This window comes from Leucoraja erinacea, chromosome 25 (genome assembly GCF_028641065.1).
Source record: "Leucoraja erinacea ecotype New England chromosome 25, Leri_hhj_1, whole genome shotgun sequence".
NCBI classification, from domain to species: Eukaryota; Metazoa; Chordata; class Chondrichthyes; order Rajiformes; family Rajidae; genus Leucoraja; species Leucoraja erinaceus.
Genome location: NC_073401.1, coordinates 27,316,153 through 27,337,245, shown reverse-complemented (window position 1 = coordinate 27,337,245; position 21,093 = coordinate 27,316,153). Strand labels below are relative to the sequence as shown.

At 39.2% G+C, this 21,093-nt stretch overlaps 1 protein-coding gene across 14 annotated transcripts in view; it reads right to left on the bottom strand.

Moving 5' to 3' along the window:
- git2a (G protein-coupled receptor kinase interacting ArfGAP 2a) overlaps nt 1-21,093 on the bottom strand; it is a 65,323-nt gene that overhangs the window by 43,189 nt on the left and 1,041 nt on the right. For all 14 annotated transcript variants that reach the window (XM_055655341.1, XM_055655345.1, XM_055655343.1 and 11 more), the window contains exons 2-6: nt 8,223-8,356; nt 6,144-6,253; nt 4,758-4,863; nt 2,005-2,091; nt 418-548 (exon numbers count right to left, since the gene is read on the bottom strand). In XM_055655341.1, the coding sequence (XP_055511316.1) occupies nt 418-548; nt 2,005-2,091; nt 4,758-4,863; nt 6,144-6,253; nt 8,223-8,356 (568 nt within the window). The remainder of the gene's footprint in view (nt 1-417; nt 549-2,004; nt 2,092-4,757; nt 4,864-6,143; nt 6,254-8,222; nt 8,357-21,093) is intronic.

Below are 21,093 nucleotides of genomic sequence, written 5' to 3'. Positions count from 1 at the left end.
GTTGATTTAATACCAGCTTGATGTCATAAAGTCTTCAGATAACACTCAATGTGAGCCTGAAATATTTTTTCAGTAAACAATCAAACTCAGAAATATTTAAATATAAACTATTAAACTCTAAATAACTTCAATCAAATCATTTGTATTTCAACTCAAAAGCTTTACTTCACCATGAAAGATCTGACTTCGAAACAAATAAATCTGCAGAATTTGAATTAGAAATCATTCGAAAGTTCATAAAGATGATTATTAACCCAACATTTTTTTTAAATGGTAATGGATCCAATATTGTACAAGATGGCCTTCAATATTTCATAACAATGCATCCCGGAAAACAATTCATTTGACAGTGAGGTTGGGTAACGTTTTCTCTGCCAAAAAGAGAGGGAACTTATAGGGTTTTCTCAGTTAGCTAACCTTGCATTGTCGCTTGGAGTCTTGCCATTGGCATCAGGGGCACCGGGATCAGCACCATATACTGCTAGCAGCTCTGCCTGTAGAATCTGTCCTCCTTTGCTTGCTACATGAAGAGGAGTGTTTCCTTTCTCCTAAAATGCAACAGGAATTTAAAAAAAGCATTGAAACAGTTTCAGTTATTTATTAAGTTTATGTCAAACAAAAGGTATAAGGTAGACATAAAAAGCTGGAGTAACTCAGCGATGAGGCAGCATCTATGGAGAGAAGAAATGGGTGACATTTCGGATCAATACCCTTTTTTAGCTTCATCCGCTGAGTTACTCCAGCATTTTGTGTCCATCTTAGATTTTATCCCGCATCTGCAGTTCTTTCTCGAACAATAGATATAGTTCTCTACATAGAAACATAGAAATTAGGTGCAGGAGTAGGCCATTCGGCCCTTCGAGCCTGCACCGCCATTCAATATGATCATGGCTACAAAAATAACTTCTATACAATACAGAGGGTGATATTGGCAAAGCTGCTTTTATTGCACATACTTAGTAAGCACAAGATTAAAGTCAATGGAATAGCTTCTCAACCCAATTCAATGGATATGAAGAATGAACCACTCAATTCAAAATGGGTGTGGGGAAAACTTTCTCCCTTCAGAGATACAAGTGAGAGTTGATCTTTTAAGTGTAGGTTTGGTATTTAGCAATTCACTTCCTCATACCATATCACAATTTAGGATGTTACTTTAATTCAATAATGCGACCTGAATGCACAAGCGCTTGATTGGATCTTGGATTACCTTACATCCTTGAAGATGGCAACAAACGTAAACAACATAGGTGGGAAAGCATATGGGATAATGTTCTTCATAAGACGGGGATGTAAATACAGAAGTAGGGAGGTTATGCTTCAACTTGGTCAGACAACAGCTGGAGTATCTTGTGCAGTTCTGGTCACCAAGGTTTAAGAGGGGTACGTCTGTGAAGGAGAGGGTGCAGAAAAAAAAATCACTAGAATGTTGCCTGGGATAGAGCAGGTCTGTTATGCAACAACTCTAGTTCTCTTCTCACTGGGGAGCAGAGGTTAAGGGGGAGAAATGATTTGGGTATATACATTTCTGAGTATGGATAGGGTAGACATCAGGAATTTTCCCACAGCTGAGTTTGATAGAAATGTTTAAGGGAGAAAAAGAGATTCAGAGGAGAATCTGAGGGGACATTCTTCACCCAGAGAGCGGTTGAAGCTGGGTTGTTGACACCATTTAGGTGCCTAGATGAACACTTGAATCGCTTAGACACAGTGGGCTATGGACCACGAGCTGGGCAACGATTATAGTGTGAAAAGGGGGCCTCACTGGTTAGTGCGGATAAGTTGGGCCAAATGGCCTGTTTCCATGCTGTGTTATTTTATGATTTCAATATCAAATGCTGAGTAATCCAAATCATATACAAAACCATTAATGGTATAATAAAATCAGACAATGCTGGACATACACGGCAGATCTGACCGCATCTGTGTGAAGAGAAATAGAATTAACAATTTAGGCCAAAGACCCAATAATGGTAACTAAGAATAGTTACACTGAACACTTACAGGGTGAAAGAAATTTGCTTGGGCTCCTAACGAGAGGAGTCGTAAGCAGGTCTCCAAATTCCCTGTCCGCACACTTGAGTGTAATTGCTGAAATAAAAAGAAAATATCAGAAACTCACTCATATAACAGGTAACACTAAATTAACTGTGTCATTTATAAACACATAAAAAGCCTCAAGATAAGTATATTATATGTAGCTGATCTTTGGATTGGTTATTTGAGTCATTTAATCCCTGAAATCAAATGGGCAAGGCCAGTCTGCTTTGTGAGGAGCTGCTTTTTCAATGTAGTCACAAGATATTTTGAATTACATTACATATTCCAGAAGACCATCTGATATTCACCTCCTCATACCCAATAGTGGAAGCTCATTAATCCACTGTTGCCAAAAATAAAGTTATAGACATTCCTCATTATGGGTTGATTTAAGAAGAACAGGTGCTCTTTTTAAATCCCACTTTAATAGAATTTCTCACACAGATTTGGGCAGACAATGGAAGCAATACCAAGAGATCAGGATTTCTTATTGCCACATTAAAATCTGCATCAGACTGCCATAATTAATTGCTGTTTTATTTTAACAAATCTATTAATAAATCAAATTTCTCCTGTCCATTTGACAGACGTTAAGAACACTTTTCCTGCTGCATTTCCTCAGCAAGACGCATTTTTGAAAATGATTTAATATATTTTAATTTTGCAGACAGACCACATAAGGAGCTTTTAGGTCCATACTAGTACAACAAATTTAGTGCATTCAGTTTTTATTTCCTTTTCATCATCCAATTAAAAGGGTATTTTAATAATCTTCTACATTATATCTGACTACACGCCAAAAGTACTTCATTGGCACCAAAGCATTTGCAAAGTGATGAATTGTGAAGGGCAATACACACTTAGATCTTTCTTCCATCCTTTTAGTTGACAATACATCAATTAGACTTTTCTCTCACTTGGAAAGAACATCCTTTTGGAATTAATTTATTAGACAAATAACCTCTACTAAAAGGAAAGTGTGCAAGCCTGTGCTTGCGCATAAATATCAAGTTAAGAAATCAGCTCAGCTGCAATCTATTGTGCAATATCTAAGTCAGGACATGAAAAGAAACATTTTTAGAAGCTTTATTTGCATGAAAATTTACATGGGAATTACAAGGTATAAACATTTTTTTTAATTAAAAAAAAAGCTCCAAAATACCTTCTCAAAGATGAATTGAAGAACCTTAGCCATCAGACTGCAGAGTAAATGATGACGCAGAAAAAATGGGAATTGCCATAGAAAAAGGCACAGCACAGGAGCTCAATAACCTCTGTTGCTCTCTTTTATGCTATTGACTATCATTGTCGAAGACCATAAAGTCAAAGACTGACGCAACAGAGGAAGGTGTGCAGCATGCCACTCAATTCAATTTTAATCCAAATCGAATGCAAGAAGAAAATGACCATATTACATTTTCATCTTTTTTCATCCTTGTTATTCAAAAAATATATATTTGAGGGTTCAGTTCCTAAATGTCTCCCTTTTCCCCCCAATCCCAATTGTTGAGGATTGGGAGATTCTACGCCATGTGATAAAAGCATTCATTTCTAATAAACTCTGGTAGCTAAGTATTTAATTTACACATTTCTATTAGGAAATAAACTAACAATTTCCCTTTTACGCACTCAGTGGATGATGAGCTTCAATTAAAAAAAAATCATTGCACAAGAGGAACTTTATTCTCGCATAACATTTGTCTACTGGCTTGTCAGGACAGGTCGAAATATTGATTCATTTGCTGATATAATAAATTCCCAACCCTATCAACCCACTAAAAAACATCAAATCAAGAAAGCACATTTTGAAGCATGATAATTTAGTTCAGGAATGCAGCATAGAAACAGGCACTTTGACCCACAGACAATTTACAATTACAAACCCACATGTCTTTGGGACGTGGGAGCAAAGCAACACGGTCACAAGGGGAAGGTACAAACTCCACACAGACAGCAATCTGGGTCTCTGGTGCTGTGAGGCAGCAGCTCTACCAGCTACACCACTCCCCATTATAATGACCAAATAAAGCCAATTCCTCTAAATTTCAAGGCCATCTCCTCTTCCACAGCTCTAACTAATATGAAAGAAGCAGTATAGTAAAACATTGTTCAATTTCTCATTCACCATTGAATGTGTACTGTAGTTCCCGCACCCTAGCTTGAATACATGTATATTAACCTCCATTATACACAATTGTGAAAATCCAAACGTCATCCCCATTTATGTTCTACCCCATTTTAATCTTAATGTTATGCCTTTACTTTAAACATGATATAAAATTTACTACCACACTGAAGTCAAATTCTTAAGTCATTAAACAGATAATTGCGGACGAGGTTAATACTCATCCCTATCACTCTCAAGATAGCCGTGGTAAGGTCCAATCCCCATTGTCAACCACTGTCTGGTTAAAGATAATTTTGACTCTGTGATGAAAGAACCGAAGTCCATTAGCTTAAATAGTTTTAATTATAATTTTCACATTTGACAACGTCAGTGAAAAATAGAAATTCATTATCATACCATTAAAAGCAACATTGCCAAATGGAGGCATATGCATAAGCACTGAAAATAGATGAATGATTTCATTGCAAGACCGAAGGGTTGCAATAGCTGCACTTTAAATAAAATATCACAACAAAAATACATTTGCATAGTTCTGCAAAGGAATAGCACCAGTCTTTTATTAGTTAACATCTTCTGCAATGATGCTTACTTTGCTCAGGTCTTTGGCTGCAACACTGTCATCCTCACGGCAAGGCAAACGATGGACAAATGCCAGCATCGAATATTTGGCTCGGATGAATTCTGCTTTATTTGGACTGAATGATGAAAATGAAAAAGTTAACCATATAATCAAGGAAGTAAGAATGCGTTTTAAACTTTAAACAACATAAAGTGCTGGAGTAACTGAGCAGGTCAGGAAGCATCTCTGGATAGGTGACGTTTCGGGTCAGCAGAAGGGTCCCATCTCGAAATGTCACCTATCCACGTTCTCCAGAGATGCTGCCTGATCTTCAGAGATACTCCAGCACTTAAAGCCGTTTTGTGTATTAACCAGCATCTGTAGGTCTTTGTTTCTACATTGTGCTTTTAAAACTATACTGCATTTGAATATATTCGGAACGTCAAAAAATAACTGAGAGGCAGATTATGGTTAATGATGGCTCGTACCTGTGGGGGAAAGATGGAACACATTCCTATGTCAGGCACCCATATAGAAACGTAAGAGCAATGGCAAGAACAGCGAGCATAGAAGTAGGCCCTTCAGTCTACAGAGTCTATGCCAACATCAGGCACCCATTTACAAATCTTTCACTAATCCTATTATAGCACCTGTTCTTTTTATCTCCCCTCATCCCTATCAACTCCCCCCAGCATTCACCTACACACGAAGGACGATTTGCAGTAGCCAATTATCTCTGGAGCATCGGAGAGAAACTGAACACCTGGGGGGAATCAACAGGGTCACAGGAAAACCATGCAGACAGTTTGAGGGCAGGATTGAATGAGAGTTGCTGGAGCTGCGAGACCTTAATCAGTCTCCACATAAACTGTTCCACAAAATAGAACAGCATTACAAAGCAACAGGCCTTTCAACCCATGATACCTGTGCTAACAACTAAGCCAAATTAAACTAACCCCATCAGCCTGCATATGATTCATGTCCTCCCATTGCCTGTATCTTCATGTGCCTCTCTAAATACCTCAAACGCTGCGGGTATAGTGGAATAGTAGCCGGTGGGTGACAAAGAGGATGATCCATCCCTGCTGGCCATCCAGAAAGGTGGGAGTCAAGAATATAGGTCAACTGGGAGTTATTGGGTACGGTTGGTTAAAGCAAAAGTGGACAAACCATGGAAGCAGTAAAATAAATATTTAAATTGTAGGCTGGGTAAAAGAGGAAGTAAAGCATGTGTAGGAAGGAACTGCAAATGCTGGTTTAAACCGAAGATAGACACAAAATGCTGAAGTAACTCAGCGGGACAGGCAACATCTCTGGAGAGAAGGAATGGGTGGTGTTTTGGGTCTCAAATCTACTTGTTACATTGGTGCGATTGTGTATGTAATACATGCTCCAACCAGAATCGGGTATACTCACTGTAATTTATCCTGAGGGCTGGCCTTGCGCTTTCCACTCACTGATGTAGGATCCAGCAGGGTGTGCTCCCAGATTGAATTTGCCCCATTGGCAACAAGCATTTGTACCATCTAAAATTAAAAACAAGTTTGAGCTGTAAGAACGGTACTTGTATTTTGGTATTGTCACTTTGATAACTGATATAGATCCTGCCTTGGGCATTTGCATCTTTTCTGGAGACTTAAAACTTTAGTCAGATTGTTTTATGATCACATCGGTTAAGAAGGGGCCACAACTAAATTAAGCATCATCCATAGGTCAAGATACAAGAAGTACAATTTGCACAACAATGGGAAGATTTACAAGTAAATACAGAAGAGATTTTTTTTTAATGAAAAAACCCTTTTCACATAATAGTATGAATGTGGGTTGATAGTAATTTAATCGAGAATCTCAGCAATCGTGCATGTTGTTGGTTTCAAACTCTGTGACTGTTTATAAAGCAAGTCTAAAGTAGTCCAGCGGACCAATGATCTTGGACTCTCCAAAAGGTGCTCACACACGCAAGGTAAAAATATTGTCATTCCAGAGCTGAAATGAAAGCCAGGCATTGGAAAACATTTCTATTTTTATCACTCTTGGGTGTCAAATAATCAAAGCACACTAAACGATGGGGAGCAAAAGGAAGTTTACTACAGTTCAAATTGACTTTTTATTTTTCATGAAACATTTTTTTTTTGTCTATATTGGTACCTAATTTTTCTCTTTAGCCTATACATATCAACAGTGATGTCTAAGGAATCATATAAAGTTTACATGATGTTTCAGTTAGTTGTCATGCACCTCAAGTTAATCATTAAAGGGCCTGTCCCACAAGCATGCGCCTGCATGCGGCAAGCGCGACCAAACCGGAAGCTGGGGCCGCGTGGAGGTCGAGTGATCCCGTACGAGTTGACATGAAGTTCGAGCGAAGGCATACGGCTTCAAGATGTTGCACACGGCATCAAGACGCTGCATACGGCGTTGAGACCCTGCGCACACCCGTCAAGGCGTTGTGTACGGCCTCAATGCGGCTGCGGGCCGGCAGGCCGTTACCACGCGGCACTTTTGGACAGTGTCAGTTTTTCAGAGCCCCGCGCGATGTCGGGACCAGCTACGCACAACTCCATACGGCTCCGGCGATCGAAGAGGGACCGGACCCGCTAGGCCGTACGGTTCAAGTGACCACGTTAGGTCGCGCTTGCAGCACGCAGTCGCATGCTCGTGGGACAGGCCCTTAAGAGTTTTATCTACCAGAGACCCGTTTTTTCCTAAATGGTTAAAATGAAAACATTAATACTAATAGGATGAAGAATTGGGATTCCCAGGTTCTCGAAGGTGCATGTGACCACTCGGCAATAGATCAGACCATAGCCTTTGCAATGCTACTAATTAAATGGTTATCTCTTGAAGTAGGCGTGTTTCAACCAATACGAATGTGACAATAATCTCACACAAAATGCTGATCGACCTTCCACCTTTTCCGTAGCTATCGTTCCTACAAACTGTAGTGAAGTTAATAAGTGTGATCACATTTTATCTTTACTTAAGTGGCAAGTTGTTCAAAACAGTGCAAGAAAGGGCTGCACACCCAGAAATCTCTCACTGGGTTTTTTTATCTATTTAATTTGATCAACAAATGGAGTAATAACGTACAATACATCCATTAGGTACTATAAGAAGGAATTGTTTTCAGAAGGATAAAACCACATCACATTTTATTGGGGATTAAGGAATACATTTATATTTCCAATGACATGAACATGCAAAACAATTGGGGTTAAAGAAAGCAGGTCCATGAACCCAATGCTGCAGAATCAAATTGTAACTCTCAACGCTCTCCATGATTTACAAGCTAAATAATCACAAGTGCAATTTGAAAGAACTGTGCCAATATTGGGACATTTCTCGCTGACCAAGGCAGACATTAATGAGTACCAGCACACCATCAAATACTCCATCTTGGACCCTTTGACACTAGCCCTTAACCGGGAACTTTTAAACCCTTGAGCCATATCTGAACTTGTTAGAAGTTATTACTACAAACAAAGTATGTCTTACCTGTAACAGTGTAGGAGGCCAGGGTGTGTGCGTCAGGTGTCGTACCTGAGAGATATGTCGCCCCAAACTGCGGTGCACACTGCCGCAGTCATCACACATCAAAACACCCCTGTTTATCGATGCCCAGCGAGGATCTGGAACAAATAAAATGCACATTTTGTTTTTTAAAACTATTTTCAGTGTACTTAATTTGCCTCAGAACAAATATTGAGAAGGAAAAGCATGCTGTGTAGAAAGCATTTTATTGGGACGCATCACTGCATGGTCCATCAAAGACCGCAAGAAATTGCAGAGAATTGTGGACGCAGCTCAGACCAGACCATCATGCAAACCAACCCCCCTTCCTTTGACTCCATCTACATTTCACTCTGCCTCGGCAAGGTCATCAGCATAATCAACATCGAGTTTCACCCTGGACACCCCCTCTTCTCCCCTCTCCCATCAGGCAAGAGGTTCAGAAGTGTGAAAACGCTAACCTCCAAATTAAGGGGCAGTTTCTTCCCAGCTGTTATCAGGAGAGAGGTCCCGAGCTACCATCTACCTCATTGAAGACCCTCAGAGAATCTTTAATTGGACTTTACTGTGCACTAAACATTCCCTTTATCCTGTACCCGTGTCGGCTTGATTAAAATCATGAATAATCTTTCCGCTGACTGGATAGCACGCAACAAAAAAATCTTCTTACTGTTCCTTCTCCCACTGCTGGGCATCAAAATCTATAATTAAATTACAATACTTAATTTTAGAATTGTATAAATCTTTTTTGTTCTTTTGGGATTGTATTTAATTGTATTATTTCCCCACAAAATGTGGGCCCATATTTCAGCTGTTGAGCAGAAATATGCACATCTCTTTTGCAGCATTTACTCCAGTCTCACTTGATCCCGATGATGTATGTACAGACTAACGTGCAGTACTGCAAAAGATTGTAAACGTTTTTGCAATAACCTGTGTTTAGGGACCATTTTAAAGCCAGCAACATTTCATAGCACAAACAGCACAACTTGGGATTTATTTTTAATTATCCAGACCCACTCTGTGGAATTGATGAAATGATTCAAAAGTTGTTCTGTCACCATTGTAAAAAAAAAAAATTAGGATTTATTTCAGTCAAAAATAAGCAACAAAGTTAGATTGCTTTCTAACACTCCATTATATAGCACATTTATGATTTTATCACATTTGGCAAAAACATTTTTTTTCTAATTCAAAAGCAGATGCGAATCCGCTCGTGATCATTGGCAGCTCTTACTAAACCTTTAAGTGTTGAGCAAATTTACACCATAGACTGGTTTGTTAAAGGGAGCCAAAAGACGCCAGATCACTGCCCAGCATCAATACCAATCATCTGTCTCCAGTTCATACAAAAAGCAGGCAAGATGTACTTTCAAGCTCAAGATAGACACAAAATGCTGGAGTAACTCAGCGGGACAGGCAGCAGCTCTGGAGAGAAGGAACGGGTGACATTTCGGGTCGAGACCCTTCTTCAGACCGAGTTTAAACCAGCATCTGCCGTTCTTTCCGACATTAAAAGGGAACCGTCTTGGCAGGTCACAATTCCGGGAAAATCATAAAGTAGTCACTAGCATGAAGGATCAACAATGAACCAGAGAACTTGCTGCTTTCTAATTAAAATCAAGGGCTTGTTCGGTGCCCACTGTCACCATGCTCCCAAAACAGCCAATGTATCAAAAACTGGGATTTTTACAAATATTAAATCTTCTTATTCTTTAGTGCTAATTAATCTACTTCAACATCAAGCAATTAATATTGCTGTTTACAAACTGATGTAAATTAGATTTTCTTCTCAATTTTCATGCTGCCTGCCTGTCAATGCACTTGGAATTGGTTTTTCATTGTCACATGTAAAACAGTGAAAAACGATTTTCTATCCAGTCAAGTACAATCAAGCCACTGTACAAAAAAAGATGCAAGAGGAACTCAGTGGGCCAGGCGGTTCAGTCTAAAGAGACTTGATCTGAAACATTGAATCTGTTGATATGTGTTATCAATGTTTTGTTTCTTTTACCTAATGGGATAGGGGGTGGGGGAGAGGGAATGACCGGGGGTGTAAATGTTCCTTGATTATGTTGACTTAAAATGTAGCCTGTAACATTGCAAGTTCTAGACAACCCATCACGCAAGAGTGGAACCATAAAGGAAATTAAGAATTTAAAAATAATTTGCAACCATTCTTCCATTTCTATTGAAATTATTACCATGAGTGCTTATGCGAAAAACATGAAAGCAGGAAGCTGAACAGGAAGTGCATGCATGCACAACTGTAATTAAAAAAAACATTTTAACTGGCACATGTCAACGTCTTTATTTACCCTAAGCACCAAGTGAACATTACATTTAACATTGCGCTTAATATCAGATTACAGAGAGACAAGTTTAATTGAAACATAACTAATTTACAAAATTGATCTCTAATTTAAAAAAAAGCTGTGAAGATCAAATGAATAAGAAAATCTGTTGTTTTGAATTATAACTGTTTCCTTAATTCCTTATTTTAATGCTTTTAGGGGGGGGGGGGGGAAAGAGGAGCAGTTAGGGTGGAAGGCTATTGATGTATTTTCCAATTTTAGTGGGAAGCTGTGTGTTAGATATGTGGCGGAGATTCCTTCCCCAACCAGTCTCACTATTTCAGTCTTCTATTTTCTCATGCAAATCATCGATTAGTTTAACAAAGTGGCTGAATGGTAAGACAAGGTACGATTGTTAAAAGTATTTTATTGTGATATGTTCCGAAATGGAACAATCCTACCTGCAGCAGCACCACCACAGGTTTTTAAACAATAAATAACATAATGAACAAACAAAAAGGTTAAATAATTAAAAATCCCAATATAATATAAAAACAACAAAGCCCAAAGTTCCTTGTGCAGTTTGTAGTTTAGTTTTAGTTTGTAATGTTCAATAGCCTGACAGTTGTTGGGAAAAAGCTATTCCTGAACCTGAACGTTAGTTTTCAGACTCCTATGCGTTCTTCCCAAGGGCAAGAGTGAAATGAGAGCATGGCCAGGGTTGTCCTTGATATGCTGGCTGCCTTTTTGAGATAGCACCTCTTGTAGATCCCGTCGATGGAGACTGCGGCTTCACGATGTTATAAAAAACCCGTCTTCCCCACTTTTGGTAATCTGACCAAGGCCGAACCCAGGCCGTGACGCAACCAGTCAATATCCTCTATACCGTACTGTTGCACTGTTCAAGAGAATATTCATCAACATATTGAATCTCCTCAATCTGTTAAGGAAGTTGAGGCGTTGATGGGCTTTCTTTATGATTGCATCATGTAGTAAAATTGACAGGTTCTTACAAGTGACCGTTGTGTTAGAGACCTCAATGATCTAGATGACGAAACAGGAAGCCATATATCCAAAATTTGTCAATAGCACAAAGAAGTGCAGCATTAAGCTGTGAAAAAGTAAACATTACATGACAAAAACATGTTAATACATTAAATGAATTGTCTAAAACTAGTGACAACGGGATTTCAAAGCAAGGAATCCAAACATTGCTATCATTGTTTAATTCTACTTCAGCTTGACTACGGCTGAAATTGCCATCAATGCTTTTGTTGGCTCGAGAGTGACCTGCTGATCGACCGGGGAAGTAATCTCTGGGAACCGATCTGCCAGCTCCACGGAACCAGGATCCAGAAAGATTCGACCTGGCTTTCGGCGCTGAAGTCCCGTTGAGGTCAAGATCGGCCGCCTCATCTCACAACATTTTCTGGGGGACTTCCCGGGGGGAGGGGGGGCAAGAGACCCCCAGTTGCCAGAAAGTTGGTGGTGGACCTGTACTTTGAAATATAGTAACCATAAAGCAAATACTGACAGTGCTGAAGTATAGAGACCTTTTAGGGACATATGAATTATTTGCAAATAGTGGCCTTTTTCTTAACTGTCTGAACGTCAAATTAAAGCATGACCTTAGAAAAAAACCCAATGAATTACATGCAAGGAATTGCAATGCAATCACATAATTACATCATATGGTTCCCTACAGAAAATACATTTCAGCACACCTCATTCCTAGCTATAGACTCAGGAAATGCACAGCTCACACATTTCCCTTAATTTCACTTTCTTTTCCTTCTGTGATGGTATTCTTCCTTGGCCCAAACACTTTACTTCTTGGTGGATTTTCAATCCAACTTAACTGCTCTGCCCACCTCTCTTGGTTCCATCACACAATTTGTATTTGGACGATCTTCTTGTTAATTTATTGGCCAATGCTCGGCCCAGATTGTCATCAAGGTGATAGTTTTTAAGACAACACCTTGAATCAGTGTTGACCTGCCAGTGAAGCCACTCCCACTGTATTGCTGTGGACGGCCCGATGTACAAGCCCTCTCGTCGGGATGATTGAAACTCTGGCATCGGGAGTTCCCGAATCGGCCACTTTCTTACCGGAGACCACAGCTTCACAATGTTATAGGCCGCAGGCCGGCGGTTCGGAGCACTTCTTCTGGCGATCCTCGGCAAGGGATCCCAGGCTCCGCGATGGAAAGTCCACGCCGCGCTCACCGCTAGAAGCTCTGCAGACCGCGGCTTCACGATGTTATAGTCGGCAGGCCGGTGGTCGGAGCTCTTCTTCTGGAGATCTCTGACAAGGGATCCAGTTGTTAGGCCTCGAGGGGTGCGAAGATTCGACAAAGAGAAAAATCGCATCTCCGTTGAGGTAAGTGTTTGAAACGGTTTCCCCTTATCTCCCCAACCAACCCCCCCCCCCCCCCACTAAAACATATTTAGACATACCAAAAAATGAAAAGTCGAAAGGATGAACACGCTGCTGGCGAAGCTGCCGCTCGCTATGCAGCAAATATAAATAATTATCACAAATTAGGGTTTTGCTTTCAGTGGAAGTAAAATATGAGGTAAAAGGTGTTTTTGAGGTAGATGTTGAAAAGTTCACGCTGGGGTTGGATGCAAAATTAAATAGCTTTCAGATTTAAAAGGGGATATGGAGTTTGTGCACTTCCAGATTGGAAAGAGATGAATGGGGATGAAACTGTTGGCTATGATACCAAGTTGCCAGCAGAAGGCAACAGATGGCTTTGATCTTGCCAATGTAAATTGCAACAAAAAAAAGACTCATCAACAATTTAATGTGCACCAACAAAGCAACAAGCTTCAGGTTGGGTGTCATCAGTAGGCATGTGAAGACTGGCCTCAAGTTTTTCCACAATGTCAAATGAAAAATAACCACCCATGTAATGTCAGTAAGGGTGGGGTGGGGATGTTCCAGAGCAAAATCTCTCTTTCATTGGATTCATTATTTCTAAATGTGAAATGGGACAGATTTCCACAGCCATGTTTAGTGTTCATATTACATTTAAAAACTAACACTTTGGGAACAATTTTCAAGCAACATGAAAGGTTCTAAATTAAGTCATAATCATTGACGGACAAACACCGGGACCTACTTATGTAACTTTACAGCCCTACTGTAGCTCCGGTCTACTGACATACATTTTCACCTGTAATCTTTAGTCATTTTCTTCCTTGGTCAATGCCCCACTGCTGGCATGCTAACTCCTATCAGATCTGCCGCCTAACAAAGAGGCATTCAACCAGTGTTAATTAGCAGTTTTAGGTGTCTAAAATGTGCATGATTGTGGACAGTAATGATTTAAACTAACAGTTTTCCTGGTAGATCAGGCAGCAAAAAAAGAACAGATGGGCAATCCAACTGCACAATCAACAGTCACTCACAAAACATTGAGACAGATCACTATTTTTACTTGTTTCTGGCTATTTGATATACAGCAGTAAAATCTCTGTACAGGATAAACATGCTTATAATTCAAAAAGCATCAATATCTATTAAATGTTCGGGGACACATTTGTTATATAGGCTGAGGATAGGCAAAGATTTACTACCATATATAGTTATATCATGATTATGGATTCAGGCGAAGTACCTCATTTCCCCACAACACGCCACTTCTAAAATAGCAATCTTTCCAAATCTGTATGGTATTAAATGCAATCTCATTTGATGCACTGATATGCCTACAGCAATTTGGCAGAGAGTTAGAAACCATACCCCGTCGAATATATTGACATTTTTGTTGAACATCCAGTACGGTACATTTTGATCAGTGCAAGTTAGTCCAGAACAGCTGCATTAGACTAAAGGAAGGAAACCAGTTTACTTCAGACAATCAAACAATTTACTTAAATAAAGAACAGAAAATGTTGATTAGACTATCGATTAAAAAAATAATTCAAAAATACAGTTGATTTCTCGTTGATTACGTGTTGATTTCTGTCAGTTAATGAAACCACTTGACCTAGACATTACAAAAACGTAATCATCTTCCAATAAAGTTTGCTAATATGGTTAATGTTCAATATATGTTTTGGCTTTGCAAGTTTAGAAAATAATCACATATTTATATGAGTGTAATTCAGTATTTTTAACATCTCTTGTCTCCAAGGCTCAACATGTTTCTTGAGTAGTCTTGTAACGAGGAGGCACATGATGCATTTTTAAAGACCCCCGGCATAATTTATTTATGATTATGGGACAGGGCAGGCAGCATCTGAAATAAACTGTCGTCAATCTGAAATAAACTCTCTTTCCAGAAACGCTGCCTGGTCCTAGTGTTTCCGGCATTGTCTGTTTTCATTTCAGATCTCAATCATCTGCAGTTGTATTTAACATTTGCACTCATGAATTACCAGATCATTTGAAAACAAAGAAAACAATTTACTGGTACCGTTTGGATTTACAATAAAAATAAATTCTGGATCTTCAAGCCAAGGTCTAAAATATTAATCTTGAAAAACACAGGAGTTCCAAACCCGTTTTGAGTGAAAGGTCAACACTCTAAATTCCCAAATACCTTAAATCTAACCCCCAATTACTGATGTCTCTGCTGCATTAAATACCTCCATCATTAACTCATCCCAAAGCTCTCGCTGTTATAATCAATTATTCCTTCCCTCAGCTTAATACGTTTTACAAAATATAGACCCAATCTTTATTCACAATTGTATTTCTCCAGCCCCAACTCCCTCAAATCTCAACTGTACACTCTTTAGTACTATAGCACTGGAACTGTATGCCATATTACAGTTTTGTTTATTGTCATGTACCGAGGTACAGGGAAAAGCTTGTGTTGCGTGCTAACCAGTGAGCAGAAAGCCAATGCATGACAATATTTCAGCTCTGGGCTAACATATTAAATAGTTCAAGCACAGCATTCCTGCTCTTGGATTATAAAACTCAGGCCAAGAGAACAATGCTATGCTCCCTCAACATATTTATCCGTCTTCTTTATTCAAGGATCTCTGGACATGCAATACAAGGTCCTTTTTCCCTCCAAACATATCAGCATATCATAGTTTGAATACAAAATTTCCCCAGTACTCAGTTCGCTGGCTACAGCTTATGTAGGCAGTAGGAAACTAAGAGTATATGTTGTATATCTTGAATGGCTTATACAAAGATATTTCCCATTTTGAAAGCTCATTATTCTTATAATCACATCTTTATCTGAATCTGAAATTACAAATTCAATTTCAAATCTTTAATTTGAATTACAGATCAAATTTGCAACAGTAATTAAGTGCAGAATATTTGAATAGCAGCTCATAGCACTAGTCATTAAAACTATTTACATCCATGGTTAAATAAACTCCTTAATATGTTTAAAAATAAACAAGACCACCTTTGATATAAATACATTACAACATAAACACAGCATCTTGGTTACAAGACTACTTTAGAGAGAACTGGTAATGTAAATATTGAGTGTGGCTCACATTGTGTTTGATTACCTTTCTAGCCACAGCACAATAACATTGATTATACACCAATGGCCCCAACAAATCAATAAATCAACGTGCTTTTCTATATTTTTGAAAGATTTTATGTAATTTGATCAACAACAGCAAAATAGAATTTAGAAACTAGAACTAGTGATGAGGCAATACCCCTTTTGAAATTAATTTACTGATGTCTGGGTTCATTTTTTCAAGTCAAAATATTTTCTAAAGAGTACCAGATATAACACTTTTTGCGAAATACACAAATGGTCACAAATTGCCCAGTTGTTCAATTTACCCAGCCACTTTCATCCATCAGAAGAATAACACTTTTGTCATTGTTCAAGATGGTTTGCTCTTTCTGAATCTAAAAGACTATAAGAGTACTACTGAGAGCTGGAATAACTCAGCGGGCCAAGCAGCATCTCTGGAGAAAATGGAAAGGTGACATTTTGGATCAGCACATTTCTCCAGTGTGATTGTGATGGGGTGGGGGGTGCGGGAAGGGGGAGGAGAAAGCTGGATGAGGTGGTGGAAAGACAAAGCCTGGCAAATGATAGGTAGATACGGGTGAGGGAGGTCTTTGATTGATTGGACTAGGGCCAGAGATTAAAAAAACAAAGTGTGAGATAAGGATAGACATGTAAATTGTGAAGTGAGAGGCCGAAATATAAATGGAAGGGGACAAGGGGATAAATGAATGCGAATCAAGGTGGTGCACAAGGAAGAGGGGGATGGAAAAAAAAAAGGGGGGGGGGTTGAGTGTAGGGTTGTTTGCAGATTAGTCACCTATAATTGGAGGAATCATTATTCATACCATTAGGCTGTAAGCTACCCAAGCGGAATGCCAGGTGCCAATTCTCTAGGTTACATGTGGCCTCCCTCTAGCAATGGAGGTTACCCAGGGCAGCCAGGGTAGTATGGAAATTGGGAGTTAAAATGGTTAACTCCAGGATATCCAACAGGCCTTGGTGGACCGAGTGCAACTATTCGCCGAAAGGGTCGGCTAGTCTATTCTCGGTCTCGCCGAGTTTGGGGAAGCCACATCGAGAAAACTAAATGCAGTAGACAAAGTTAGAGGTGCATGTGAAACTCTGTCTCACCTGGAAGGACTGTTGGGGACCACCAGCAATTGCATATTCCCATCCCCACTGCTTCCATCCTCCATAGAGAACTCTTTGGTTCACTCATCCCCTCTCTCGCCCAAACCACCCCCTCCCCAGGTATTTACCCTTGCAACACCTCTCCCTATACCTCCTCCCTCACCAAGTGCAATTCTTGATGTTATACCAACTATGAGGACACCAGATGTTATTTGCTTCCTCTAAATTTGTTGCTGCCATTAAAAGTTTCCAAGAGTCCAGGTGGTAGTGTTGTCAATGGGATTATTTAGTACAGTGCAACTAAGCAGCAGAGTTTTCTGAATGAAATAAATGACTCAAAGGGAAGATATATACTCAATGTTCAAATTTATATTTGTGGAAAACAATTCACAGCTTCAAAATATTTCCAACAATTATAATGATAGACTTCTTACTAACAAATATCTCTTGTTAAATTACAATCACTCCCTCCATCTGAGCAACTTCTTGATAGATGTAGATAACTATTGCTTAAGTTATTTCACAATACAGGCATATGGTGCATAAAGTTCATATATTCAAACGCACATAGAAGGAATGAAACACTGGAGTAGCAGTAGTACTAATGAACTAATTAATAAGCAGAATAGAAATGATACAAATGATACACAGGAAGATACTCAAAATTAACTAATAATCTTACATGGATTATTATGATGTATCCCACTAGAAACAGAATTGAAAAGAGCATATATTTTTAATTTTTACACAATGCAAAAGAAAATAAATACATATTTAATCAGCACAATGTTTGCTGGAAGTAAATCCTTTGATTTAATTTGTGCAACAAACACCAAGACGAGTTTATACTTCAACTCTTGCCCTTTGCCAGTGGCAGTCTTATAAATTGATTACAGGATTTTTTTTCGGCTCCCAAAAGCAATTTTGTTTCATTCCCTTCCAAACAGCCTGAAGATAATCATTGTTATATAATGGTGATGCCACAACACTGAAGGCAACCACAGTAAATGATCCCAAAAATCAAAATACACTGCAGCTAATCATGGTGGATTCAAAAATTCAGAGTACAAAGTTATTTAATATTGTGATTAAAAGTGCAGAAAATCTAATTATCTTTTGTCCAAATGAAAGAAACTTCATAAAAGATAATATATTATAATTAAGTCTTTCTCCCCAGACTCTTCATTGCACCCAAGTTTATTTTGTAACTAAGCACTTCCTTGAGATTTTGCAAGTATTTAAGCATAGATAAAAAAGGCAAACAACAAATTCTCATCTAACTACACTACACAATGGCACGATATCGTTAGTGCTATTGTTGGTATGTGGCACTGACAGACAAGATGCTGAAAATTAAGCAAGCGCTTTGCAAATTACAATAGATTTATTTAAAAAAAACTTGTCAACCAAAACATTGACAATGTTTCATTGACTTGGGTAAATTCTTTCCAAAGCATTATTCAGAGTGATGCAATTTATATCATGTGGTATTTATAATTACTAATATTTGTTACATGTTGTACAAAACCAGCATTTGTTAAGGGCCTGTCCCACTATACGAGTTTACCCAAAAGCTCTCCAGAGTTTAAAAAAAAAAATCAAACTCGTAGTGAGTACGTAGAATGTACGTAGCGGGTACGTCGGAGCTCGGGACGTCTCTTAGCAGCTCGTAACGTTAATGGCAGGTAAGCTCGTGAAGTTTTTTCAACATGTCTAAAAATGTCCACGAGAGGCCCGAGTACCTACGAGCGGCTAATACCGTAATTCTCCGAATTCGAATCAGGGGAAACTCGGGAGACCTCTTGAATTACCTCGTACAGTGGAACAGGCCCTTAATTTTTCTACATCTCTCGCATCTAAAAAGTAGTATCAACTACAATAAGGAGATACATTCATTTTCTGTAAGAAAATCTATTTTCTTAATATAAGGCAACATTAATATCAATTATGTCCATTTATATTGGAAGGACCATCAATAATAGAATATGCATTGTATCACTCACAACAAACAGTACATAGCACCACATAGGATGTGAAAATCAACAAACTGTAAATGATGGAAACCTGGAACGGTCAGGCAGCACCAGTGGAATACGTAGAGTTAACATTATAGGTCAAAGATCTTTTGTCAGACTTAAATCTTAGCATTTAACATTTTGGAAACATTTCAGTTGAAGATCCGAGCTCTAATGCTGCCCAACCGGCTGAATCTTTCTACCAATTTCACTCATATTGGTTGAGAGCTTCAAGTTTCTAATGTAAATATCACCAACAATTCGTTCTGGTCTAACCACATTGACACTATGACCAAAAATACACCAACGTCTTTACTTCCTCAGAAGATTTAAGGAAATTCAACATGTATCCAAAAACTCTTACTAATTTTTTACAGATGCACCAAAGAAAGAACCCTATTGAGATGCATCACAGCTTGGTACAGCAATTGCTTTTCCCAAGATCGCAAAACAATTGCAGAGTATTGTGAACGCAGCCCAGGCCATCACACAAACCAGCCTCCCCCACTTTGCCTATAGACTGCATCTATACTTCATGCTGTCGGGAACAGTCAATCATTATCACTTACACGCAGGCCATTCTCTCTTCTTCAGGTAGAAGATATAAAAGCTTCAAGAACAGCTTCTTCCCCACTGTCATCACACTCTAGAATGGACCCTTCGTATCTATCATTCACTATCTTCAAACTTACCTCACTACTGCCCTTGCACTTTTTTTAAATCTTCATAGATATACATTAATGATTTAGATGAAGGGATTAAAAGTAGCATTAGCAAATTTGCAGATGACACAAAGGTGGGTGGCAGTGTGAACTGCGAGGAGGATGCTATGAGGATGCAGGGTGACATGGACAGGTTGGGTGAGTGGACAGATGCATGGCAGATGCAGTTTAATGTGGATAAGTGTGAGGTTATCCACTTTGGTGGCAAAAACAGGAAGGCAGATTATTATTTGAATAGAGTCAAGTTGGGAAAAGGGGAAGTACAATGAGATCTGGGGGTCCTTGTTCATCAGTCACTGAAAGTAAGTATGCAGGTACAGCAGGCAGTGAAGAAAGCAAATGGCATGTTGGCCTTCATTACAAGAGGAGTTGAGTATAGGAGCAAAGAGGTCCTTCTGCAGTTGTACAGGGCCCTATTGAGACCACACCTGGAGTATTGTGTGCAGTATTGGTCTCCAAATTTGAGGAAAGACATTCTTGCTTTTGAGGGAGTGCAACGTAGGTTCACGAGGTTAATTCTCAGGATGGCGGGACTGTCATATGTTGATAGAATGGAGCAACTGGGCTTGCATACTCTGGAATTTAGAAGGATGAGAGGAGATCTTATTGAAACGTATAAGATTATTAAGGGTTTGGACATGCTAGAGGCAGGAAACATGTTCCCCGATGTTGGGGGAGTCCAGAACCAGGGGCCACAGTTTAAGAATAAGTGGTGAGCCATTTAGAACAGAGATGGGGAAAAACTTTTTCACGCAGAGGGTTGTGAATCTGTGGAATTCTCTGCCTCAGAAGGAAGTGGAGGCCAATTCTCTGGATGCTTTCAAGAGAGTTAGATAGAGCTTTAAAGATAGCAGAGTCAGGGGATGTGGGGGAGGGCAGGAACGGGGTACCGATTATGGATGATCAGCCACAATCACAGTGAATGGCGGTGCTGGCTCGAGGGGCCGAATGGCCTACTCCTGCACCTATTGTCTTTTGGCTTCACTTCCACTGTAGTTGTAACACCATATTCTAATTATCTTCTCTTTTGCATGACCTATGTACGGTTTGATTTGTCTGGATATCACAAAAGTTAAATCCTGTATCTCAGTACACATGACAATAATAAACCAATAAACGGGCAAACACACAGACTGGCTGTCTGCAGAAAAGACTCCATTCAGTTTGTAAATGTGACTGAGAACTTTCACTAGCATCATTTCAACAATCTTCAAACTAAACTCGAGAACAACCGTCCATCTGATGGA